Source organism: Ceratotherium simum, chromosome 6, assembly GCF_057802395.1.
Source record: "Ceratotherium simum simum isolate JZ-2026a chromosome 6, ASM5780239v1, whole genome shotgun sequence".
Classification (NCBI taxonomy): domain Eukaryota; kingdom Metazoa; phylum Chordata; class Mammalia; order Perissodactyla; family Rhinocerotidae; genus Ceratotherium; species Ceratotherium simum.
The window spans coordinates 45,416,136-45,443,934 of record NC_141905.1 but is presented as its reverse complement, the minus strand read 5'-3'; the positions used below and the strand labels follow the sequence as shown (position 1 = coordinate 45,443,934).

General features: G+C 34.5%; 1 protein-coding gene across 7 annotated transcripts in view; it reads right to left on the bottom strand.

Moving 5' to 3' along the window:
• PCDH15 (protocadherin related 15) overlaps positions 1-27,799 on the bottom strand; it is a 1,681,754-nt gene that overhangs the window by 125,627 nt on the left and 1,528,328 nt on the right. For all 7 annotated transcript variants that reach the window (XM_087432193.1, XM_087432194.1, XM_087432195.1 and 4 more), the window contains 2 exons: positions 8,260-8,369; positions 5,543-5,683 (listed from right to left, as the gene is read on the bottom strand). In XM_087432193.1, the coding sequence (XP_087288319.1) occupies positions 5,543-5,683; positions 8,260-8,369 (251 nt within the window). The remainder of the gene's footprint in view (positions 1-5,542; positions 5,684-8,259; positions 8,370-27,799) is intronic.

Sequence of the window (27,799 nt, the reverse complement as noted above, 5' to 3'; positions counted from 1 at the left end):
TGACAGAAACAAGATCTCTGTGTTATCAGCAAGTGTGATAACAACTGCTTTTGAGGAAGTTCAGGGAAGGCTAAAGGTTTCTCTTGGTCCTGAGAGACAGTGAACCTCAAAATTGTCAAGATGCACTAAACGGAAAAGTTACAAAGCTAATTGAAAGCAGCAGCAGGACAAAACGCCAAGCTAAGGAGAAAACACTGAGAGCAGAACATAAATTGAGTAGGACAGGCACAAGAGGGGCAAAGAAAAGAAAATTTCTCCAATTAAAGTGGGAGTGCAGAAAAAAGCACGCAGATTTCTAAAAGCCAAAGGATAAATTTTTAACACTTAATGAAAATAACTGAAACAGATACTCCAGAGCTGTGAATTAGAAAAGCTATCCTAGCTCACCTTCCTTTTTTAAGAGTATGGAAAAACTAATTTCACTTAAATATGAAAGACAGAAAAGGATCATGGTCAAAACCACAAGGTAAAGAGAATAGCAAGCAAAATAATGGCTCTAAAAAAATGAAGGCATTTTTTTAAAAAAGGTGACAAGTATAACAGTATTTTGAAACAAGCTAAAATAATTTATGAAAACAAAGAGAAGCTATGAAAGAAAAATACACATCAGAATTATAAAAATTCATAAATGAAAATTTTAAAAAATCCGAACCCTTGCAGGACATTTGGTCCTGTCCAAAACATCCATAAGACATTTGGTCCACAAGACTTTTGGTCCATCAGACATTTGGTGCACACCAAAATGTCCTTGGCATTTGGTCCTGTCCAAAATGTCCATGAGCGAGCCGGCCCGGTGGCTTAGCGGTTAAGTGCGCGCGGTCCGCTACTGGCAGCCTGGGTTCAGATCCTGGGCGTGCACAGACACACCGCTTCTCCGGCCAGGCTGAGGCCACGTCCCACATACAGCAACTAGAAGGATGTGCAGCTATGACATACAACTATCTACTGGGGCTTTGGGGAAAAAAAAAAAGGAGGAGGATTGGCAATATATGTTAGCTCAGAGCCGGTCTTCCTCAGCAAAAAGAGGAGGATTAGCACGGATGTTAGCTCAGGGCTGATCTTCCTCACACACAAAAAAAGAAAATAAATAAATAAATAAAATAAAACAAAATGTCCATGAGCATATTTGATCCATGCCAAATGGTTTTGGACAGGATCAAATATCAAGGGCCTTTTGGCATGGATCAAATGTCTAATGGCTGTTTTGGACAGGACCAAATGGTCCTGCAGATATCAAGGACCTTTTGGCATGGACCCATTGTCTCCATGGAAGTTTTGGATACAACCAAATATGACCAGGTATCAAGGAGCTTTTGGTGTGGACCAAACGTCTTACGGATGTTTTGGATAGAACCAAATGTCTGCTAATAATCTAAATGAAATGAAGAAAGCTATTAAAAGAGATTAGAGAGCAAGTGATATGAAAAATAGGAGAAGATTCATCACTTGAATGATAGGAGTCTTCTATGACAAAGAACAAATTAATAAAACAGAAAAAATAATAAAATCTAGAATTCAAGAACACTTTCTTGAAATAAGACTGGAATGGATATAGCATATATATGCAGAAAATGACCCAGAATAGCCAACATGGAGATATATATAATATATATTATAAATTATATATATACATATATTATAAAAGTATTGGACTTGAAAGAAAAAGAGTAAATTATTTGGAAATTCAAAATAAGATCAACAGCCACCAGAAAATAAACCCAATTTGTCATAACATTTTTTGACCGTAATGCTTCACGGAAGAAGAAAATGGAGTAAAATATTTAAGAAAGAAAATATGAGTCAAAACTTTTACATCTAGCCAAATTTATGTTTAATTATAAGGGTCTCAGGTAAATTTTAATTAATGCATAAGAACATAGGAAATGATGTTCAAATGAGTCTGCTCTGAGGAGTCTCTAGAGGACAAGCTACACATAATTAAATAACTAATTATCTTATTGGTATTAACAGGGATAAAACAATATTACTTCCAATTAGATGTGTGGGAAAAGAAAGTAGATGAAGCAGGAGCATTGCTCACAGCAGGAAATATACACACAGTGGCCAAAAAAAAGGATGCTAAGTGTATTATGTAAAGTAAAAGTAAGCATTACCACAGGGATCAGCAAACTACAGCCCCTCGGTCAAGTCCAGCCCATAGCCTGTTTCAGTAAGTAAAATTTTATTGGAGCACAGCCACATGCGGTTGTTTGCCTGTTGGAGTACAGCCCATACTTCTGTTCACATATCATCTCTCCTCCTTTTCAACTACAACAGCAGAGTTGAGTAGTTTCAACAGACACTCAATGGCCCAGAAAACCAAAAATATTTATCTCAGTAGTCATATTTTGGGTATGATAGTGAATCAACGTATTATTTTGAAAACCAGTGAATAAAAAAATGAAACATTTTTTTTCCTGCCTTTCCTATAGGAGCAGGACCTCAGAGTAACCATATATTTGATACGGAGAAGTTTCTCTTTATGGAAGTATTTTGGCCAATAAATATAGGAGAAATGAAAGGAAGGAATCAATGTATAGGAAATGCTATCAGTGGCTGCAGCTATCACAAATGGAGAGAGTCAAAGGGACTTGATGTGCCTCCTTATAGAGGTAGTGAATATCAACTGTGATTTATTTATTTATTTATTTTTAAAACCTGGATCAAATCAAGACTCCAGATCTAATTACCAACTTATAGGAAATAAAGGAGACAGAGAAAAATATAAAATGACCCATTGAAGATACAGTCATCAGAATCTAGTCTTCAGAAACCTGGTTCTTGAACAAATAATGTCAAGGTGAATAAAAAAGAGTAACAGGGGTGAAGCCTATAGACTAATAGAGGCTTAAAAGACCTATGCAATCAAAAGACAATTTCAATGTATGGATTTTATTTGGATTCTGACATGCATAAATTTTTAATACAAATATTGACTGGATATTTGTTGATACTGAGGAATTTTTGTTATTTTGGGGGAGAGCAATAATGGTATTGTGATTAAGTTTTAAGAGTCCTTATCTTTAAGAGATACCTACTGAAATACTTACAAATAAAGTATTATGTCTCTGTCCGGTTTCAAAATAATGGAACGAGGAAGTAATTGCGAGTATAGATGAAAGATTCCCCAGGACTTGATAATGTTGAAGTTGGTTAGTTGATACATGGAGGTTCATTAAAATAGTCTCTGTAATTTTATTTATGTTTGAAATGTTCCATAATAAAATATTAAAATGTGTTAAATACTGCTGGTGTCAAATTTTGGAAATGAGTTTTTAAATGTTTTTGTTTTCATTATTAATTTGCATTTAAATATTAAATCCAGTTACAGTTTAATTGTAAAACTTACTTTGAAAATGACTTCATTAATAAATTCTTGGTAAAGAAACCACAATAAAATACTTTAATGAATTAAATTTATTCTGTTTATTCCTTTATTCATCTGATATGTGGTAGAGCTAAAGACCATAGGGCAACTAATTCTGAAGAAAGGATGAACCTCTAAACAGTTAATTAACCTCAATTTACATAATTATTTTATTATTTGCATAGATAATGAACCAGGGATTTATTATACGCCATTAACAATCCTTAATAAATGAACTGTATTAGAAATACATGGGTTTGTATTTCAAACACAAAAGGCAAAAGTTAGTTATGAAATGATAATAACAATTTTCAAAGAATCAGGTATTAAACAAACTAACATTCAGCTTTTAGACTTCACTCATTTCTGAGAAGATAATTCATGATTTGTTATTTGGTCATCTCTACATGCATAATGGGGCACATATAAGTATACACATGTGCATTAGCTAAACTTTTATTAGCCTTAGATTTACATTTAAGTTACAGAAAATGAGAGCTAGTTACGCTATATTCATACATGAGAACTCGATACATCTCTATTGCTAGAAATCAGAGGTATTTCTTGAAAAATGCCAAGTTCTACCTAAGAACTTAGCAAAATTTTCTTTCTAAATTTAACTGCTCATTTGTTTCAAAGAAAGATGACAAATATAATTTTCAATTAACTAGCACATTTATTTTTATTTGCAATAAAGTAGTTTACATTATGTAATTTGGATCTTCTCTAACTTTCTGACTCCTGGTTTAGTCAATTAGATTTACAATTTGAAGCATCCTCTATATTTTACAAAAATATGATTCCCCGCAACTTAAAGATTTTAAAAACTCAAAGAACTGGTCTGCTACTTTTAAACAATTTAATTATGCAAGTGATGCATAATCGCTGAAGACAACTTAATTCCTTTAATTCCAAAGACACACTGTGTATAATCTGATTTTTTCAAATGACTTGGTTGTACTTTACAAGCAACTGTGCAGCCTTCGACACTAGATTAGTAAATGAGCTTTGAAGTAAATGAAAAGGAGTGGTGTATTTTTATGATCATCAATTGCTGAACTGTTACAGAACATTCTATAATGCATCTTCCACCTTTTACTCCATCTCATTCTCCTATCTCTCACACTGCCTGGGGTCTCTCATTCTGGTATTCATATATGTACTCTTGCTCTGGCTCTCATGCTTTCTTCTGTTTTCCTATTCCCCCTTCTAACAACGCTGATTGATGGAGTGCTGTGATGGAATGTCCAGGAATGGCCCCAGAGTGACGGGTGAATGTTTCAGATCCTGCTTCCCACTTCACACTCTATCTGTGCCTCTATTCTACTAATGGTTAAATTAAATCTAATTTTTTTGAGTCTTCTAGATTCTAAAAAAGTTGATGTGATTATAAAAAAAAGATGTATTGCTTAAAGTGCAAAGGAGTATTACTAGAATGGATGGAAAGAATAGCATTTATCTCATTATTGCTAACATCCCTCAGAATCTGCATTGGCGCCCTATACAAATTGGCTTTTATTTGCTTCCCTGAGTGGGTAAACTATATCACACTGAAATGTTGAAGAAAGATTTTAGAGCCAAAAGATGTGAGCTTAAATCTCCAACTTTTCACTTACTGACAGTGTCATTTTTAAAAAATCACTTAACCTTTTCTTATTATGTCTTTGTAAAATGAGGTTAATAATTCTCATCTCCTAGAAATGCAAGTGAATTACATATAATGCAACATATACATTACGATAAATGTTAGTCACTAATTTTGAGATGTTTTCCTCCGCTTTAAGAAAATACGTAAGCACCAGAAGCCACACAAATCAGGGAATGTCTAGTGGTCATGTACTCTTTAACAATATACATTCCAGAGGGTTAGCCAGAGCCACACAGTGGGATTAAGAATAAGGTTTATTATCTGACATACACAGATAATGACAGTATTCTACAATATTGTATACAAAGTTTAGAAATAGTGTGTCATTATCTCGACAATTCAGGAATATGAATTCACTCCCTGAATGTCATATATCAGATGTTAAAATGAACGGGCAAACATCTCCAAGCATTAATGATCTTCCTGCATTCTCCACTGAGAACTTTATATTAGCCATATGTATTTCATTAGAAAATGAGCAGAAATACCATAAAAATCTTTTAAAACACTTAAATAATATAACTTACTTTTCGAAGGAACTCGGAGATTGGCAAGGACCACTTCCAGGGAATCAGCTTGGACTCGAAGCACATAGCTTGTCCTTGTTTCATAATCCAGAGGAGCATCCACATAGATAACTCCTGTGATGTTATTAATTCCAAACGTATCTAGAATTAAAATACAATTTTGTGGTCATTTTCTTCACACTATAGGGAAAAATAATTCTCTTTAAAAGGCTCTGTGATTTTAAAAACACCTATTTGTCATAAGAGTAATGCATAAAAGTGACAAAATGTTGGCTTTTGGAAACTATGTTCCAGAAATTATCAATATCAGTGTTTCCTTAAATGCATGCCTTGAAATTCTAGGTTTTTTGAGATTCTCCTGGAAATCAAGGTTTCTGTGGTTAATTACATACGGGAAGCAATACACACTATATCCCTCACTATAGATTCAGACGGTCCTCTTCCACGCCAAATGCTTTCAGAAATTCTGTTTTGAACAAACCCACTTAATTTTGATTAATCAAGTATTTTATGATCTTAACAGATTATTATACTTTTTATGATTTAATGCATCTTACTATTCTGTAGATTTAGTGTTCTTCTAAGAACACTTTAGGGAAAAACAGATACTTTAATATGTTGGTTATTTAGAAAATATAATTTACTGATCTAAATATCCTAAAATATTTTGCCCTGATGTTTATTTTTTAAATAAATTTGCCCATATATATTTGAGTGAAGAGCAGGGCACATTGGTAAACTTCATGATATCCCACCTCTTGCACACTCTATAACTTTTCCTCACCTTAGTTTTCTTCGTAGCATGTATTGCTATCTAAATACTACATATTTACCAGTTTAATAATTTTTATTGTCTATCTCCTCTCATTGGAGGATTAAGTTCTATGAGGGAAAGGATCTATGTTGTTCTCTGTTCTGTCCCTAGTAGCTGGAAAGGTACTTAGTACAAAATAGATGCTCGATAAATATCTGTTGAATGACTTAATAAATATTTGTTGAAATATTTAATAAATAAATGAATGTAAAAATAGTCATTGTAGGGGACAGATGGTAATAAATAGAGCCAATTTGCTATCGCCAAGAAAAACAACAGATATAATCACAGAAAGGAAGTATCAGAACAGATTGAGAAATCACAGCTTCAGTTAGGTGTTGGAAGTCCAAGGAGAAAAGAAGTTTAGTAATATTTAGGGAGGAGGCACAGGAACACAGAAGAAACAAAGAAGAAAGTGGTAAGAAAAGTACAATGTTGAGAACTTGCTTCAGGGGCAGCAATTTCTAGTAATGGTTGATTGTTGAAATACTGGAAAAAGGCCTTTATAATTTCCTTGCAAACTGCTTAACAGCATTAATATTCATTCATTTATTAAATATTTAATATTCATTTATTTATCAAATATATATTAACTATTTTTGGACTGCCTACAATATGCCAGGCCATCCAGCTTATCTAAAAGGAAAGACAGAGGACAACTAACCTGTGGATAATAGGTGAAACAAAGAATGAGTGAGAAAGAATGAGCTATGGACTTATTCCTAGAGGCTAGCAAACTATTCCATTCTCAGTGACAAATGATCAGTAGACAAAACTAAAATTAGGGGGCTGGCCCCCTGGCTTAGTGGTTAAGTATGTGTACTCCGCTACTGGCGGCCTGGGTTTGGATCCTGGGCACGCACCGACACACTGCTTGTCTGGCCATGCTGAGGTGGCGTCCCACATACAGCAACTAGAAGGATGTGCAACTACAACATACAACTATCCACTGGGGCTTTGAGGTGAAAAGGGGAAAAAAGAAAAAGGAGAAGGATTGGCAATAGATGTTAGCTCAGGGCCGGTCTTCCTCAGCAAAAAGAGGAGGATTGGCATGGATGTTAGCTCAGGGCTGATCTTCCTCACAAAAAAAAAAAAAAAAACTGATTTAAAAACTAAAATTAATTATTTACTTACAATTGTTAAGTGCATGTTTAATTTACTTGAATGGGCATTTACAATTATTTATGATCTTACAATTTCTTTGGGATTAGCTAAGGTATAACATAGAATAAGGGTCATGGATGGTACAGGTCAGTAGGAAAGAACTACCATAGGCAATAATTACCACCAAAAGCTGAAAGTATGATGCATTAATTTTGAAGAAATGTCATAAAGCTATCCTTAAATGAAGGGGAGGAGAAGGCTTCCAGAATTGGATATTTAGTATTTTCCTAGGGGAAAAAAATCACTTTTGTTAATATAATTGGGTTTTTAATCAGATTCAGCACATAGTTACCAATTACATTTCAGTTGGATATGTCTTTATTAGAAAAATAGAGTAAACAATAATTCAATCTGAAATTAATTCCAGGGGCCGGCCCGGTGGCTTAGCGGTTAAGTGCGCACGCTCTACTACTGGCGGCCCAGGTTCAGATCCCGGGCACGCACCGACGCACCGCTTCTCCGGCCATGCTGAGGCCGTGTCCCACATACAGCAACTAGAAGGATGTGCAACTATGACATACAACTATCTACGGGGGCTTTGGGGAGAAAAAGGGAAAAGAAGGAGGAGGATTGGCAATGGATATTAGCTCAGAGCCGGTCTTCCTCAGCAAAAAAGAGGAGGATTAGCACAGATGTTAGCTCAGGGCTGATCTCTCTCACAAAAAAAAAAAAAATGAAATTAATTCCAAATCCAAGTTTATTGGTTTACGGTGAAAACACAGACTAAATCTCTACTCACCCTCTTCATTTCCTGAAACAATGGAGTACACAATACTCTGATTGATGGCCGCAGCAGAAATCACACCAACCATAGTCCCTCTGGTTGCAAGTTCACTTACTGGAGGAGGTCTACAGGTTAGAGAAGATGATTAATTTTTTATTGTCCAGTTTGCCATGATGGAGTTTTGAATTTAATAATAGAATGTGTTAGTTTATGTGTTCATGTGTTTATTTGAATAAAACTATTTTCTGAACTTTTTAAGGAAGTACCACTTTAAGACTCCAGCTCTAACAAATTATGTTCAAAATCATGCAAATGCTCTTTTTAAGAATGTCCTGTCACCTACATTGTTTTTAATTTAAGATGGAATACTACTATTTTATTATTTTCCAAATGTCATACAAAATTCTTTTCACTTGTCTCTAAAGCATCTTATGGACTGAAAGCAATAAATGGATACAATTTGCTACCTCAACTTGCTCAAGTAAAATGTTGATCTTGTGTTGTTGATGTTAACATATTTAAGCAAATTGCTTCCAAATGTCTTTTTCTTGCCCTATTGTAAAGCTCTAAATGTACTAAAAATATTTGATTGAATGGCATCACAAAATTCACATTTCTTTTGAATTCACTTTTTTTGCTTGACGGTAGCCGCATTATGTCTCCAGTGATATGATATTCACTTAATTTCAAAAGTATATTGTCAACAACACATTATCCCATTCTCAAAATCTCAATTTTGTTATACAATATTGGTCACTGTAACTAGGCTATCTTACCTTTATCTTCATAAATTAATGCAAGTAATCTCACTTTTATAATTCACAGATGTTTACAGTATCCAGCTCCTAAAGATTTATAAAATTATTAAATGTAAGCTTTAAAAAATACCTCTGAGTCTTTTTGTAGTCTAGCCAATCTATCTAACCCATCTGCTTTCTATAAGCTTTTGCCTCTTTTCTTAAACTGATAAGAAAATCCTATTGCCATTTCTTTCACATGGTCTTTTTCTTTCAATACGCACCTTTTTAATATTATCCCTCATTTTTATCTTCATCTTCTCAGTTCTTCTAATCTAGATTACATTGTGGAATTATATTGTGCCTTCATTGAAGCCTTTTATAACAAATCCTGAGCTACAAATATAGTCTGAAAAATTAATTACATACAACCTTTCATAAACATCTTGTCCAAATTGTTATTTTCTTTGCCACTGTAGTCCATATATTTGATTAAGTTACCTAAATGTAAAGTGGCCTGTCTTACAGACAGCACCTAATGGTGGTCCATATATTCATTGCATATTCAATAACTATTTCTTGATAAAGAATAAGAACTAATCTAATTTTTTAATGAAAATTATAAAATATATATATATACATATATATGTATGTATTTTACTCCCCTGTATCTTTTCTGCTTTCTTTGGTTAACGCATCCAGATATTGCTTTAAATAACCACACATCCTCCATTCTCAGTGTAAGTGGTTTGAGCAGGGCTGACCCGGTCCCCAGGGTATATGGATAGACATATTACCCATCTCTGGTCCATGAGGGCACTTTATCCTCTTTGCTCAGTGTTCATGTGTGGTAAATGTTTCATATAAAGCCAATGAAAATCTTGCCCAGGAATTTTATTGTAACTATTAGAAAAAAAGATGAGATTTTTGGCTAGAATTTAAATGTTTGTACCTTATGAAAGGTTCTTATTGTTAATGATGCCAACACAAATGAAATAACTAAACGTTGAAAATAGACCTTGTACACTTTGACTAATATTCTAAATGTTGCTATTCTTTAAGCTGGTAAGCTCATCATTTCAGGTACTGAAAAAACAAATTCTCTTCTATTTCTCCTTTATCTAGGATTTCTATCACTTCCAATCAAAAGAGTCTCAACTAATTTAAAAAAAAAACATGTTGAGACTAGAAAAAGATACAATTGCTACGTAGACATTTCTTAAGTAAGATATCTGAGATAACACAATTATATTCTATAAGCAATTTATTTAGTCATTGTCACAGTATCAGTTCAGTGAAATAAAGATGCCTTTGGTAACCTTAAACTGAAAATAGTAGTCTACCACAAAAAGGAAAGCACTTACAAAAGTGACACTAAGCTTGGTTTTGATGGACTATTTTTGATTATGAATAGATAAATTTTTGTACATATTTTAGATTATAAAATGATATTATGACAATTTGCTGTTTGTCACATTGCTTAGTGGTTGCTCATGGTGATTGTAAAATCAAAAACCTGGAAACAGTTAAAATCAGAAAGCTATGGAAACATAATGGTCTCTAAATGGCTCTCAATGATCTCCCCCTTCTGGTATTCCCACCTTTGTGTGTGCCTCTTCTCTTGCAAGAGGGCCAAACGGTAACTTGTTTCTAACCAATATGATTCGGCAAAGTAGATAGAATGTCACCTTAGTGATTATGTTACATAAGATTATAACTTGTAACTTCATTCCTAGTAGCAGACTCTAACTATCCCCCTTGCTGGATTTAATGAAGTAAGTGGACATATAGAGTTGTCCAGGTGGCAAGATACTGAAGGTGATGTCTGACCAACAGCAAGGAACTGAGGCTGTCAATTACCAACATCCCGCAAGTAACTGAATCCTACCAACAACCACATAAGCTTAGAAGTGGACCCTTCTCTAGTCAAGCTTCAGTTGAGACTCTAGCCCTGGCTAACACCTTGATTCAAACCTGTGTGAGACCATGAAATAGAAAACACAGGTAACCAATCCTGACCTACAGAAACTTCAAGATGATATATATGTTGTTTTAACTCATCAAGTTTGTGTTAATATTGTGTTGCAATAGATAACTAATATGTATGACTTGAATGTTAAGAGTAATGAATTGTTAACTAAAGACAGATCAAATTGGATACAACTTAACTTTGATATAAGAAAACATATGTTAGTCATATTCTCAAATAATTTTCATAAACTGAATTTCTTTTTTGTGAAAGTAAATATTGCTTAAATTGTTTACTTGTCTATCTTTTCGCTACATAAGAGCTAAATTTTATACTTTTCATAATGAATTTTTTCTTAATCTTTATAAAGTACAGAAATAAGAAGTCTGCAGTTAATGTACCTTCTGCTTTAACATTAGAAAAATGCCATCTTGTATTTTAACTTTAAAAATAATATTTAATGGGTATTTCTGTACAATCAGGATGGAAATGATTAATACTGGAAAAAGTAACTGACACAATTTAAGAAGGAATTTAAATCCTATGCATATCACTAAAAGCATTTAAAATTCTATTTGTTAGTAAATGTTTAAAACAGATTTACTTCTCGACAAAATATCTCCTCATTAACCTTTGTCTTAATTGTTCCCACACACTTCTTTCTACCACAGTCAAAACATACTATAAAAATGCAATTTTCTCCTGGCTAGAATTAAATGAACCTCTATGATAATGAGCATTAGATTACAAAATTTCAATTCTTTCCTATTTATTGCCAGGCAGGACTCATTTTATTTTTGTTTTATGCCCTGGAAAATATCAGTTACATGATTGGGGCAAATTACATATTCCCTTTGGAGTCACATATAACTTGAATACAAAATGAAGGAGTTGGTGTACATCAGGATTCATAAAATCAGATGACAGAGAGGACAGAAAGATAAAATTGAATAAAATGGACTGGGCATGAATTAATAGCAGAAGAGTGGAAGTAAGTAATTGGATACTGCGTGCTCTATATAAGAAGGGTAACTACTATGCAATAATGCAAGTCCAGAGTGATTTTAAAATGGAAAAAGGAAATTTAAATTTTTATGCGAATTCTATGAACTTTTACACTTTGGCAACCAATGGGAATTTATTTTTTAAAGCATCATCTGACTCAGTTTGATTTATGGGCTGACAGCTTATGATTTTTTAGAGTAAACTATCCATAAGGTATTTTCCAGTTCTATCATTGTGAGTCTGATATAATGTGATTTATCATTCCTTCTTTTCTCTCTGGTGAGCACAATCAAAACGTATTGATCAATTTCAGAAGCAAAGAATTATGGCCAAATAAAGCATCCTCAGAAGGCTTTTTTTTTTTTTAACAAATCTTTCTTTTGCTAGTAATTCATATAGTACAATTTATCTATTTTATAATAAGAATGCCTCATTATCCCTCTTCCAATTTACCTTTTTAACATCTAATTCGAAACAAATAGTTGTTGGGTGTCTAAAATTCAAGAATTCTACTTTTTAAAGCTAGCTTTACTGCCAAGATAATTGAAAAGAAGCACTCTCACAATAAAAGAGACACTTGAAAGAGACAGGGCTCAATAGTGGAACTACACAGCTTTACTGATGAAGCATAAGAGTCAAGAGATCAACTGGATTCCCGTTCCCTAGAAGTGAATTGCTAAAGGAAATGGTTTTATTTTTAACAGATAGCAACGTCGCACACTGGAGCAATGGATGGTTTCATGTTTTTAAAATGCCTTCAGGAAGGGCCTTCACCAGAACTTCTTTCACAAGTCTTGATCTGAGTTTGATGCCCACGTGTCCTGATGTATCCCTGATGGCACCACTGGCTCCTATTTATCCCCCAAGGGCAACCCTTTGGGCTTTATTGGACATTTTAAACAAAACCCACACATTTTGACTAAAATTCCAAAATCACCTAAACTAACACTTAAACAGAGCCTACATAATATTTCAATTAAAAAATCTGTTATGATAGATATCAAATTTAAGTTTTATTAGTTCATTGTCTTACTATTTGCATTGTCCTCACCTCCCCTAAATTTTACATGTAAAACAGCTGCAAATTTTTTAAAATTAATAGACTTTGTTTTAGAGCAGTTTTAGGTTTATAGAAAAATTGAACAGAAGGTATAGAGTTGCTATAGGCGCCCCTCACCCCCAGTTTCCCCTATTATTAACGTCTTGCATTAGTGTGATCCATTTATTACAATTGGTGAACCAATATTGATACGTAATTAACTAAAGTCCATAGTTTACATGAGGCTTCATTCTTCATGTTGTATAGTCCTAAGGGTTTGAACAGATGTATAATATCATTTATCTACCATTACAGTATCATATAGCATAGTTTCCGTGACCCAAAAATCTCCTGTTCTTCCCCTATTCATCTCTCCTTTCCCCTGAACTCCTGGCAACCACTGATTTTTTTACTGTCTGTATACTTTTACCTTTCCCAGAATGTCATATAGTTGGAATCTTATGGTGTGTAGACTGACTTCTTTCTTTAGCAATATGTGCTTAAACATCCCCCATGTCTCGTTTGTGGCTTGATACTTTTTATTGCTGAATCATATTACCTTGTATGGATGTACTGCAAACAGTTGCATTTTAGTAGGAAGAAAATTGATCAAAAGAACTCCAAATCTGTTGTTTAGAACTTTATCTTTGCAGAGAGAGTGTGACCCAGAAAAGTTAACTGCTGCAGAATTTAAATGCAAAATACATACAACATAATTTTCTTATGGATATATAAACTAATTCATAGATATCTGTTTAACATTTCAAATTGATTTTTTAAAAATATAGATTACAATAAATCCCTCTCAATTAAATACTTTTTAACACATCTGAGTCATCTGAATAATGAGTATACTAAAATAACAGAATTTGCAGTTTCCAAATGTTAGACCCAGTTTTTACAGTATAAATATAGAAGAAACAATTATTCTACAATTTAAAATCTACTTTTACTGTTGGGTTCAAGAAGGAACAATAAAAGTAAATGGTATATGTGTTGCGTAAAGCTCCTAATTATTTTAAACGCTGTGCAGTCTAGGATATAAAAGTGTTTGTAAATAGATGCTATAAAATTTCACTGGGATTCAATCTGGCTGTACTGCTTTCTTTCTACTGAGAAACAAATCTAATTTATTTTGACATGTTTGAATTCAATATATTTGCAAATCAGTACCAATTAAGGAACTGTTTTTATATCTGCTATGAGGGAATTTAATGAAAATGGGAAGGAAAAAAACACCCACTGGAACTCCTATTATTTATAACCTTGGAGTAATTGCATCAGGGTGATCTAATTTTACATATTTAACCAAGAAAAACAGTTTAAAATAGACATGAATCAGGAGAGAGACGCCAGCTTTCCCAGAATTCTTAGGATAGATTGTAGATAAGAAAATTAATAAAGGACCAAATGGGTAGACACTGTTTTTTACATCTTTTCCAAAGTGTGCTTACTATTGTTAGGAGCTTTGCTTCTACTCAGGTTCATGAAGTCACCTCATGTTGAAGACAGGGAAACTGAAGCCTTGATTAGTAAACAATTTCTCAGGTTCAGAAAACTATTTGGAAGCTAAATCTGCAACCTAGGGTTTGAGTGTTTGTTGGTTTCATTTATTGTTCTTATTAATAGAGTTTATCTAATCTCTCTTAGTCATTGGCTCTCAAACTTTAAAATCTTAAGATTTAGCTGAAAAACTTATTAAAATTTTCAGACTTGCTGGATCATGTTTAAAGATTCTGATTTAGTAGGTCTATGGGGTCAGACCCAGGAATTATATTTGTAAAAGTTTCCCAGGTGATTCAGATAGTAGGAGTTTGAAAATCACAATAGACTTCTCGCTTCCTGCTGCCCTCCTCCTTCTCTTTTCTCCCTTACTCTACTCACCTAGCTTTAGTCCTTAAACTTACAGCAATGGATGTCCTTTCACCAGACTAGAATTAAGCTAAGAACACTCTCTTCTGATTCTAACAGACGTGAGTTTGAATTCTGGCTCTCCTACTTACTAACTATGTGACCTTGCAAAAATTCTTAGTGTCCCTGATCTTATTTCTTTACCTGTAAAATGGGGACATTATTTATTTTAGAAGATTACTGAGTGTACCAAAGGACATAAAGTGTGCAAAAAGCTTTCCTTATGCCTAACACGTAGTAGGTACTTCCTAAATTATAGCTATTACTAACACATTATTTTATAAGCTCTACTTCTGGAAGTTTAGCTTAAATGTAATGATATGTAAGTTTGTCTCATAGACAGTAGGAACAATAAGAAATAAAACTTGAATACTTTTTTTTTTTTTTTTTTTTTGGTGAGGAAGATCAGCCCTGAGGTAACATCTGCCAATCCTCCTCTTTTTTCCTGAGGAAGACTGGCCCTGGGCTAACATTCGCACCCCTCTTCCTCCACTTTATATGGGACACCGCCACAGCATGGCTTGCCAAGCGTTATGTCGGTGTGCGCCCGGGATCTGAACCAGCAAACCCCGGGGCCGCCACAGCAGAAGGCACGCACTTAACCACTTGCACCACTGGGCCGGCCCCAAAACTTGAATGCTTTTAATAAGTAATATCTATCTTGGCTAATGTTGCAGATTATGTTTTATGCACTCTGATTTACCCTTTCTAGTTCTCAATCATACATCAATTTTACATCTGAAATGGGGATAATATTTTTCTCTTTGCTATTTTTACAGCTTTAAATCCATAGACTTTTTTTGGCTTCATTCAAAAACAACAACCATGGGGTAGGATCGGTATAGGTAGAGGTTGGCTCTGAGACTTAAAAACAACAACAAAATCACTTAAAATCCAATTATTTAATCACGGAGTTTTACTCATTCATTTAATAAATATTTATTGAACACATACCATGTGCCCGGCATCCACTAAGCAATAAAGATACAAAGACAAGATTGTGCACTCATGGAGCTTATAGCCTCATAGGCAAACCAGACAGTTGTGTAAACAATTATAGTAAAATGTGGTAAATGCATTAATACCAGATGCCTGGTTAGAAGTTCAATAGTAAACATGGTAAGCACCATTTATATTTTATGTTTCCCAAATACTTACCAACTAACTGTGAGTGGAATCAGGGGGCTTCATGGTTTGATGGAATGGCTAGACCAGGCATATTCATTTCTGGCTGATTAATTTACATACTAAAAATAGGCTCTGATGTAGCTATTTATATACTTAGTAATGATTTCTGAGAAAACAGTTCTGTATTTTGGCTCATTTACCTATAAGAGTGGTTCTTCTTTCCTTTATAGATGAATTTGTAAATCTGGGTTTTTTGAAGGGCATGACAGTAAACTTTTTAAGCAGGATATCCAATGCTTTTATTGGTTATTTTCTATTGATTAGACTAGACTAGATTCTATGCCTTCAGTTCTGAAATAATCATATAAAGATGAGAAATCACCATAGAATCTGAAAATATATTTGTGTAGTCATACAAATATCATCAAAACAGAGAAAAAAGATACTTAGGTAGGGCATTTGATATTTCAGTTCAATTCTACTTTAACAGTTGTATGAATGTACTACCTCAAAAAGAGCATAATAAAAATAGACATTCAAGGTCTGCCAGAATTTTTAGGAAAAAAAAGAGATAAATGATTTTTCCATTAAGTGTTATTCATACCCTGGAAAGATAGTAAATACTTGCAATCATGCTATCTATGGAGGAGGATATATAGTTCGTATTCAATACTTTCAGAGAGATAAATTCATCACTATTTTAGGGACTATTTCATTTCCATTTAAATTTTTGCTAAAGAAGATGCAACTAATACATTATTTCTAGATTTAGTTTTTATTATGATAACTATAAACAAAAGTCTTCCCCCTGCACAATCACTTGATTATTAAGCCAAAGACGATGAAGCAATAAAAAGGAAAAAAATAGTTTTTTTCTTTAAATATTTTAAATATGAAATACTGCAAGCATAATTAAAATAAGTTACTATAAGATATATATCTCTCTCCAGATTTAACTAATTTTTAAATATATTTTGTATTTACTTTAAAAAAATTATGGAAATCATCAACAAAATGAAAAGGCAATCTATGGAATGGGAAAAAATTTTTACACACCATATATCTGATGAGAGGTTAATATCCAAAATGTATAAAGAATGCATACAACTCAATAGCAAAAAACCAAGCAATTTGATTAAAAAATGGGCAGAGGAACTGAAGTGACATCTTTCCAAAGAAGACATACAGATGGCCAACGGGTATGTGATAAGGTGGTCAACCTCACTAGTCACCAGAAAAATGCAAATCAAAGCCATAACGAGATATCACCTAACTCATGTTAGAATGGCCATCATCAAAAAGAGAAAAGATAACAAGTGTTAACAAGGATGTGTAGAAAAGGGAACCTTTGTACACTATTGGTGGAAATGTAAATTGGTGCAGCCACTATGGAAAAAATAAAAAAAAAGAGTATGGAACTTCCTCAAAAAATGAAAAACAGAGCTACCATATAGTCCAGTAATTCCACTTCTGGATATATGTCTGAAGGAAATGAAATCACTAACTCAAAGAGACATCTGCACCCCCGTGTTCATTACAGCACTATTTACAGTAGCCAAGACCTGCAAACAACCTAAGTGTCCACAGATGGATGAATGGATAAAGAAAATGTGGTATATCTATCTATCTATACCGATACAGATATAGATATATTATATAATGGAATATATATATTATTCAACCATAAAAAAGAAGGAAGTCCTGCAATTTGTGACAACATGGATGGACCTTGAGGGCATTATGCTAAGTGAAATAAGTCAGGCAGAGAAAGAAAAATATTGTATGATATTACTTATATGTTGAATCTAAAAAAAAAAACAAAACTCACAGAAACAGAAAACAGATTGGTGGTTGCCAGAGATGGAGGATGGGAGGTAGGGGAACTGGGTGAAGGTGGTTAAAAGGTTTAAACTTCGAGTTATGAGATAAGTTGTGGGGATGTAATGTACAGCATGATAACTATAGTTAACAATACTATATTGTATATTTGAAAGTTGCTAAGAGAGTAGATTTTTTTTTTTTTTTGTGAGGAAGATCAGCCCTGAGCTAACATCCATGCCAATCCTCCTCTTTTTGCTGAGGAAGACCGGCTCTGAGCTAACATCTATTGCCAATCCTCCTCCTTTTTTTTTTTCCTCTTTCTCCCCAAAGCCCCAGTAGATAGTTGTATGTCATAGTTGTACATCCTTCTAGTTGCTAAGAGAGTAGATCTTAAAAGTTTTCATCACAAGACAAAAATTGTAACTATATGAGGTGATGGATGTTAACTAAACTTATTATAGTGATCATTTCATAATACACATATATATCAAATCATTATGTTGTACACTTTAAATGAATACAATGTTATATGTCAATTATATCTCAACAAAACTGGAAAAAAATTACATCTAGATATCCCCTACTCAGTTCCTTTATCCATACTCAATCCCTAGTTGTTAAACTTTGAGAAAAGTTTAAAAAGCCTGAGAGGTTGTTTCGAAAAAGACGAGTTAGTATTGAAATTTGCCCATAAATATGGCAATTTATTATTTAGAATCCATTAGCTAAAGATTTTGAGTGTTCATTTACCAAAAACAGATTCACTGTGCTTACTACGCCTGATTGGCAATTTAATTTTTCCTCTTTTTTCTGTATAATACCTACTTGATACGTTGAGAAATGAAAATAAAGAAATAAGATAATCATGTAAAACCCCTTAATCCTGGAATTAATTTTTTAAAATCGGACATGTAAATGGTATGAAAGTAGAAATAAATTATGACAACATTTTGAATAGATTTAAAAAAAATTGCTAGTTTTTATGTCATCATTCATAATGTGACATTTTTCCCAATGAAATATTTGCATAAGATTTTTACTTTTCTAGTCTATCTTTTCTTCCACTTTTTGCTGAAGAAGATAAGAGACGATTGGCATGGTGTGATGGATTAAAATTAGACAAAATTTCTTTGCACTTCCTCCCATCCAGAGGTGGAGTTTATTTTCCCTCCCCTTGTATCTAGGTTATTTCTGCTGTTGCTTTGACTGATAGAATGAGATGAAAGTGACATTGTAGCTTCAATCCAAATGAAGCCTTGTAGCTTCAGTTCTCACATACATGGAAAGAAAGTTGCTCTGAGACTGCATGGGAAGAATTCCAGTGTAGCCAATTTAAGTATGAAAAACCACGGGGAAAACCACATGGAGAGAAAGGCCAGGCCATCCCAGTCACTCCAGCTGCATGATAATGCCCAGGTGAGATTAGTTCACCCAACTCACAGTATCTTCAGAAAATATAAATTGTTTTTGTCTTTAGTCACTAAGTTTTGGGATAAATAATAGATAGAAAAATTGAGTCATAGAAACGGGGTACTGCCATAGCAAAAACCTAAAACACACAGCATTTGTTTGGGCAGGCAATGGCCGGAAAATCAGTGAGAAGGCTGTTAATGGAAGCTGGACAAACTGTTAGTGGAGGCTGTAAAGGCGATGAGAAAATAGTTATTCAAGGCTAGAAAGATGGCAACCTTTGTTTCGCAGTTGCAAAACAATTAGCAAAATTGTCCTCTATAGTAACTTCAAAGAGATGAACTTGTGAACTAATGCACTTGTGGATCTGGTTAAGCAAATTTCCAGAGAGAATGTCTAAAGGGTCTACTGGCTTCTTCTAGCTGCACATAATGAGGTATAAAAAAAAAAGGAGAGGGGTCGGCCCCATGGCTTAGTTGTTAACTTCGGCGTGCTCCACTTCAGCGGCCTGGTTTTGCAGGTTTGGTTCTGGAGTGAGGACCTAGACCACTCATCAGTGGCCATGCTGTGGCGGTGAACCACATACAAGATAGAGGAAGACTGGCACAGATGTTAGCTCAGGGCTAATTTTCCTCACCAAAAAACAAAAAAAAAAGGAGAGATGATTAAGAGCGTCTACTATGGCTCTCTTGTTCCATCATTGTATTTTAGGCAGGTATCTTATTTTTAGTTCACAGGTATTTTAATCAAGAAGAGTTGCACCCAAGGAATATCATCCACATCTGGACTTGATTTAAATGATGTGATCTTGAAGTTTAAGTGTGATGCCATAATGGGATAAAACTTTTGGAGATTCTAAGAGCCTAACTGTTTTTTGTTTGTTTGTTCCTTTGTTTTTGTATGTGGGAGGAATATAAATAATTGTGGACACAAGTGGACACACTTTTGGTTGTAGGGGAAGATGGGAAGATTTGCCCTAAGCTAACATCTGTTGCTAATCTTCCTCCTTTTTTCTTCCTTTCCACCCCCCAAAGCCCCAGTACATAGTTGTGTATAGTTGCGAATTCTTCTGGTTCTTCTATGTGAGCCACGACTACAACATGGCTGCTTACGGACGAGTGGTGTGATTCCATGCCCAGGAACCAATCCCAGACCACTGAAGTGGAGCACGCAGAACTTTATCTGCTAGGCCATCACAGCTGGCTCAGGACACACATTTTTTTTGTTCCTTCTATGAGGAAATGGGGTCTATTTTCCCCCTCTTTGAATTTGGGCTGTTCCTGTGAATTGCTTTGATCAGTAAAATGTGTGTGGGGTGTGTGTGTTGGGGATGGGAGGGTAACACTGTGTGACTTTGAGCCTCAAACTCAAGGAGCCCTGAGGCCTCTACTCTATCCTGAGGCTGCATGTGAAGTCACCTGGTCTAGCCTCCTTGAGGATGAAAGGCCACATTAGGAGAGAGGCCTGGCCATCTGGCCATTTCCACAAATCTCAACCACCATGTCACCCACCAGCTAAACGTGTATTGACCAAGCCTTAAAATTCTCAGCTTGACTACCTTGTGGACAGGCTTCTTCCTGACTCTAGGTCCCGGACCTGCCTTTTCTTAGAGTATTTACTTTCAAAAACTCACAATTTAAATTCTTTCTCTGCACCTTGGAGATATACATCTTTCAAAAAGCCTCTTGCCAATTTTATAACCCAGGAATGTGTTTCTTAAGGATCTGAGAGCCATGACTTTGGCACGTGAAGGAAAATAGAGCCCTATTTCCTGGTTTCTGTGGGAGAGCAGGAGCCTAACTTTGGTGGGTATCTTGCTCCAGTTGTAAAATGACCTCCATCCATGAAGAGAGGAGAAAGTTTACTTTCCCTTTGGGTAAAGCCAATTAGCAAACACAGATGGCCTATGATCCCCCACCCCAGCTCTTTTTTTTTAAATTATTTTATTGAGGTCATATTGGTTTATAACATTGTGTAATTTCAGGTGTACATTATTATAGATCAGTTTCTGTATAGACTGCATTGTGCTCACCACCAATAGTCTAGTTTTCATCCTTCTCGATACATATGTGCCCCTTTACCCATTTCACCACCCCCCCTTCCCTTCTGGTAACCACTGATCTGTTCTCTTTATCCATGTGTTTATCTTCCACATATAAATGAAATCATATGGTGTTTGTCTTTCTCTATCTGGCTTGTCTCACTTAACATAATACCCTCAAGGTCCACCCATGTTGTTGCAAATGGGACAATTTTGTCTTTTTTACAGCTGAGTAGTATTCCACTATATGTGTGTGTGTGTGTGTGTGTGTGTGTGTGTGTTGTGTGTATATATATATTTACCACATTTTCTTTATCCATTCATCTGTTGAAGGGCACCTGGGTTGCTTCCATCTGTTGGCTATTGTGAATAATGCTACGGTGAACATAGGGATGCATAAATCTCTTTGTATTGTTGATTTCGTGTTCTTTGGATAAATACCCAGTAGTGGGATAGCTGGATCGTATGGTATTTCTGTTTTTAGTTTTTTGAGAAATCTCCATACTGTTTTCCATAGTGGCTAGATCCCACCCCAGCTCTTAACAACTCTCCAGCCCTTCGTTTCAGCATAGTTGACTCAGACAGTGGTTCTGGCCTCACTCCCCTATTGAAATCGCCTTGAATGAATTTTTTCTTTCCTGTTAAAATTTGTCTGGTGCACTTTTTGCTTTGACAATACCACAAGTGGCAGCAGAAGTACTGCCCTGCCAACCCCCAGAATCACAAGAAATAGTAAATTATTGTTGTTTTAAGCTGTTAAATTTGGAAGGAGAGTTTTGCAGCAAAAGATAACTGATACACACAGGAAAAATCCCACATTAAATAAAACTCTGGTCATAAATATCGGTCCAGTAGTCACCAAGCTTTTATAGGATACCTATCATGAGCAAAGTACTGCATGCAGAGGTACCGATGACCATATGATTCAGTTTACCTGTGACAGTCCTTCTTTATGCCCATCTCCTTGGCTTAATTATTAAAGAGTACCATTGTTTACCCCCAAAAGTGCCCTGCTTTGGACAATAATACATAATCTTAACTATAGTAGACACTATGTGGATATAGTAAAGCAGAAAATTTAGCCCTCTCACTTAAGAAATTTATGTTTTATTTAGTGAGACAAAATATATACACAATCGAAAGTTTGGTTCCTTCTGTTTTGAATTACACATTGTTTGGCATTAATATACTAATTCCTGCTTTCCTTTGTTTGCAACTGTCTGAGGTATCTTTTCCTATCACTCTATTTCCGTGTGTGTGATTTTGGCTTAAATATATGGTTTAATGGCATAGAACCATGTGTGAAAAGTTTATCAGAAATAAAATGCAGTATTAAAAAAGGATGAAGTAAATGACGCAGCTATTAAGCACCAGAGGAATGTGGAGAGGAATAACTTCACCACTATAAATTGGTCATAAAAATGCCATGATTGTGAATCAGCGTTTAAATTGTGTAAAAATCTATTTTCTGTGTGGAATGTGGAAGCACAGAGTGCTTTTCCATAAAGAGCCTCTACTTATATCGTCTGTCTAACACCATTCAGTGTCCTCAAATTTCTCTGTGATAATGAACAACGTCTTTAATATGGCTCATAAGTACCTTCACAGTCCGAGGATACCTGTCTCTCTAGGCTCAACACTAACCGCTCTCTCCCAGAGATCTCCATGCTCTATACTACATTCTACAATTTTCCTCCCTCTGAGACTTTACGTATGCTACTCTCTCTAACACACAATCTTCCCCTGATTAATTCCTTAGGTTTCCACTTTAATATTGCTTTGTCTGGGAGATTTTCTTATGGGTCTCATCTATTTCTCTTCTTCACTACTATCCCTATTCTAGGCCAAACTGTCATTGTTCTTTGCTTAAAATACTACAGTCTTCTTCTGACGAGTCCATACTCATCCACTTTGACTCCTTTCCCATCTGACTTCCAGAGTGGTCAGTCATCCACATAAAGTTCACGTCTACTTACATCTCTATAGTCTAAGCTTCCTCAGCCCACTATACGCTCACCATGTTTCAATGGTTTCGCAGCATTCATAGGATAAAACTCAAATCTTTAATATGCCCCAAATTTCTGCCTCATCTTATAGTACTTTACCCTCATTCTCTTTTCTTCAACCATAGTGACCTTCTTTAAATTCTTGGAATGTGTCTGCCTCCTTTCTAATTTAGGAATTTTTTGCACTCAATTTCTTCTCAGTTCCTGAGCCCACTATTCTCTCACCTACAAGGCTAATTACTATTTACTCATATGTCAACTCCTGCTATTTCCTGACAAATTTTCTCTGATATCCCCCACTGCTACTGTTGTGTACTTTGTTATAAGTGCTCATAAAACCATGTTCCTTTCTTTGGTATCACTTAGTTTGTAATTATAATCTGATTCCTATGATCATTTGATTAATTTCTGCCTACTACACAGATTATAAGATCTCTGAGGGTAGGACTGTATATTTTGTTCAGTATTATTACTTCCAGTGCACTCTATGTGCTCAATAAATATTTATTGACAGGAAGAGGAAAGGAACAAATGCCATTTGAATATAGCAGTCATTTTACCTCATTTGTAAATATTTTCAATGTTTGTCTTCGCCAATAGATTGTAAACTTTAGAGAGACCATGTCTGCCCTATTAACTGTTCTACTCTATACCCTATACATAACACTGCGCCAAGATAAATAATGTTTGTTGAATAAATTAGTGGACAAAGATGCTGGATGAATTAGTAAAATTCAGGGAGAAATACTTTTAATTTTTCTGCTTCCTCTATCTCATCCTGCCATCAACTAAAATCACAGCTCACAGAACATTCCAGAAACTTTTGTAAGTAGACAAGTAAAATATAGCATCAGTGAGATAGAAATAGGCTTCACAAACAATTCTGTAAGGGGCTCTTTCCTTGGCTAGGTTCATGCTGGACAGCAGGAACTTGACTCTAATATGTGGAAATATATCTCTATATGGCACTTTATGAAGATGATTAGATGACATCAAGAATAAAAAAATCATACTTGGTAATGAGAACCATATATCTTTAACCATCACATATATATTCAAGGCATTATTATTTAAACTAACATTCAAATTCAGTAGAAATCCATTTTCCACATTGCAACTAGTGTGATATTTCCCTAGGATTTGTTTTTTAATCAAGAAACTGGTGATGACCCATTAACCAATGAGGATAGAGAAATGGACCTATGACATTTTTGTTTGCTTAGCATCCATTTTTTTCTTCCTCATATCTGAATTTACTTTTTGGCAATTACTTTTTCCCACTTCTCTTGTTTTGATAACATGGTCAACTTATATCTTTCTTCCAATCACAGAAGCAGAAGGCTTTTTATCTCATCACCTAGGGGCAGCCACAAGACTTAGGCAACTAGGATTGCTTCTTTCCTTTCTGTGTATAAGCTCCTTAAGAACAAGGACTACATTTTTAAATATTTGCATGGCCAACACCTGGCATAAGCCTATTAAATAATAATATTACAACTACTGTCTCAAGCATGTTCTTTGTACTAGGTACTTCACCAAACTCTTTCTCTCATATGTAAAGTTAAGTATTGTATCCCTAGGGAAGCTGGCCTCAGCGAGCTTAAGTAACTTGCCCAACCAAGTTAAACCAACAGCTGATAAGTGGTATAGCTGGATTCAAATCTTAGGACTCCATTACGTTATTTTCCTCAAAAAAGTATGCATTAACTATTAATAAGATAAAAGTAATGTGCCCTAGTATATGTTGCATTTGAACTAAAATTTTCCAGAGATATAATGCAATGGAAGAAGAGTAGAATCTATAATAACACTCTTTGTATGGAAAACCTTGTTTTAATTCTAAACAGTGGATTTAAAATGAACTGTTTGAACCTGAGTCCTTTGTTGCTGGAAGACTTGCTTCACTCCCCTGTATTAGCAAATGTCAAACTACACATAATCTTGAAGTTGTGAAGGAGAAATTAAATTCCATGTGGATATGGAGGAAACCTATGAAAGCTGTAATGAAGTATTGTCAGAGTCACTCTTTTAATAGTTAAAGAGGCAAAATCTATTATCTTTGAGACAAAATTTTACTAGTGCTGTAAAAAGACAGGAAAGGTTATCTTCAGATAAACTGAGTTCTGATATTGGACAATAAATTTAAATTAAAATAGAAAACAACTTAGCAAACAAGAGATGTTCTCTGCATGTTGGTTTATTTTATATTATATTAGTAGTTTACAGATAACCTTTTTTTTCTTTTTCACTCTTTGAAATCAATACCAATAGTTATCCCTAAACCATTGTACTTATTGATTAAAAATCTTTTCTCAAAAATCCCCAAGTCCCAACTTGTGTGATTTACATAAGAATGACGGCAATGTTCCTCAGTGTAATGTAATTTTAATTCTCTTGAATAATGAGGTGTTAACTAGAACTGCTCACCCACCATTTCCTTGGCCATTGTGATAACATTGTTTTCATTTTTCATAGTACCCAAAAATGGATTTCTGAATTTTAAATTACATTTTTTCTCTGTTTTTGCATATCAGGAGGTAAACTGTTAATCTTTTATAGTTTATAAAATCTACTCTATTTTTATACTTCAATATAAAGTCTCTTGAGAAACATTTTAAATATAAATTGCATAAAATTTTTGCATTGTCATTTGTTACAAGATTAATACACATTAATCAGCAAAGTATCAATTTTTTACTGTAATAGGAAAACTGACAAGATTATTTTCTTCATTCAAGGGTATTTGAATTTTAAAAAATGTCAAGATATTTACATGTATAATATTCTTATTTTGGATTTAACATATTAAATTTGAATAATACTGGAAATTGAAAACGACTCAACATTTTTCTAAGAGTTAGCAAATATCAACTTGTTCAAGAGGTTAATAAAAATGCCTTAGAAACATTTACCCCTTCTCTTTTCTACATATACAAATATAAATTTTGAATTTCTGTTTTTATGGAAATTACATTTTAAAATACATGAATCCTTAAAAATGAATATAAATATGGCATTAAATCATGCAAAGTTTAATAATCAATGTTGATACACTTCCATTTTAAATAAATGCCAAAGGTATGTCTATATTGGTAGCATATTTGTTTAGAAAATTTGTAAATAATTGTCTTTGGTAAAATTTTTGATAAGTTGTATAAGATACTGCATTTCCCACTCAAAATCAATATTCACATTTAGACTCTATGATCTATTCCAGACATGTTGACCTTTCCATGATATTTACCTCTAAAACTGATGACAAGTGAATCCCAGTGTGTTTAAGTCTCAGTCTATCATCCTGAGATGAAGGTCAAATGTCATTCTTCCGAATGCTAACTCACTTGACCTACAGGAGTCAACCTATTCTCAAGTAATATTGTGTGTTTGAACTACTATTAAGATTTTGGTATTTCTGTCTGGATTAAATGAAAGATGCATAAAATGTATTTTCTGACTATGACAGCATACCTATTTTCCAGAAGAGTCAAGTAGATAATTGACTGAAAACCTCTTATCGGATATATACACGTGGCATCACTGAGAGTGTGCCTCACAGATCTCCCACTAGAGGAAGCACACGACTGAGGTCCCAGCTGCTGTGCTCTGAAGTCTACTGCTGTGTTTATATGAAGATCATGCTTGCTAGGGGCAGCTTGCTGATAATGATTGAGAAAAGCAGGGATGCTAAGGCAGGTCCCTTTCTGGGAGACACAGGACTTCTCTGCCATCTGACTGTGGTTTGAGGACTCCCCGATCATCATGCAGAACACACTTAAATGACACAGCAGTCACTTAAATGACACAGTAGGCTAGGATATTTCTATGTAAGCTTCTCTTGATGTCTAATTGTTAGAGGGTGGACCTGAACCAACATAGAACTTTAAGGGGATTAAAGTTAAAGAGGAATATTAGTATTTTTGTGTGTGTGTGAGGAAGATTAGCCCTAAGCTAACATCCATTGCCAATCCTCCTCTTTTTTACTGAGGAAGACTGGCCCTGGGCAAACATCCATGCCCATCTTTCTCTATGTTATATGGGAAGCCGCCACAGCATGGCTTGATAAGTAGCGCATATGCCCAAGCCTGAGATGTGAACCTGTGAACTCCAGGCCGCCAAAGTGGAGCACGCGAACTTAACCACTATGCCACCGGCTCGGCCCCGGAATATTAGTATTTTGAAAGATATAAATTAAATGCAAAATATTCAAGAAGGTTTAAAAAAACAGTTCTAGGGTAAATAAAGATGAAGAAATTTCAGATATTAATATAAAACCTTAATATATATTAAAATAGGTATTTACATATTGATATATTAAAATAAAGATGAATAAATTGAATAGATTTAATATATATTTATGTGGAGAAAAAAATAAAAAAAACAAAACCTTGAGGGTTATAGTTAACCATTATTTAAATATCATAACAATGTAGAAGAGTTTGCCTTATGTTGTAGGGTGTATTAAACTAGCATGAGAAACTGGAATTAACA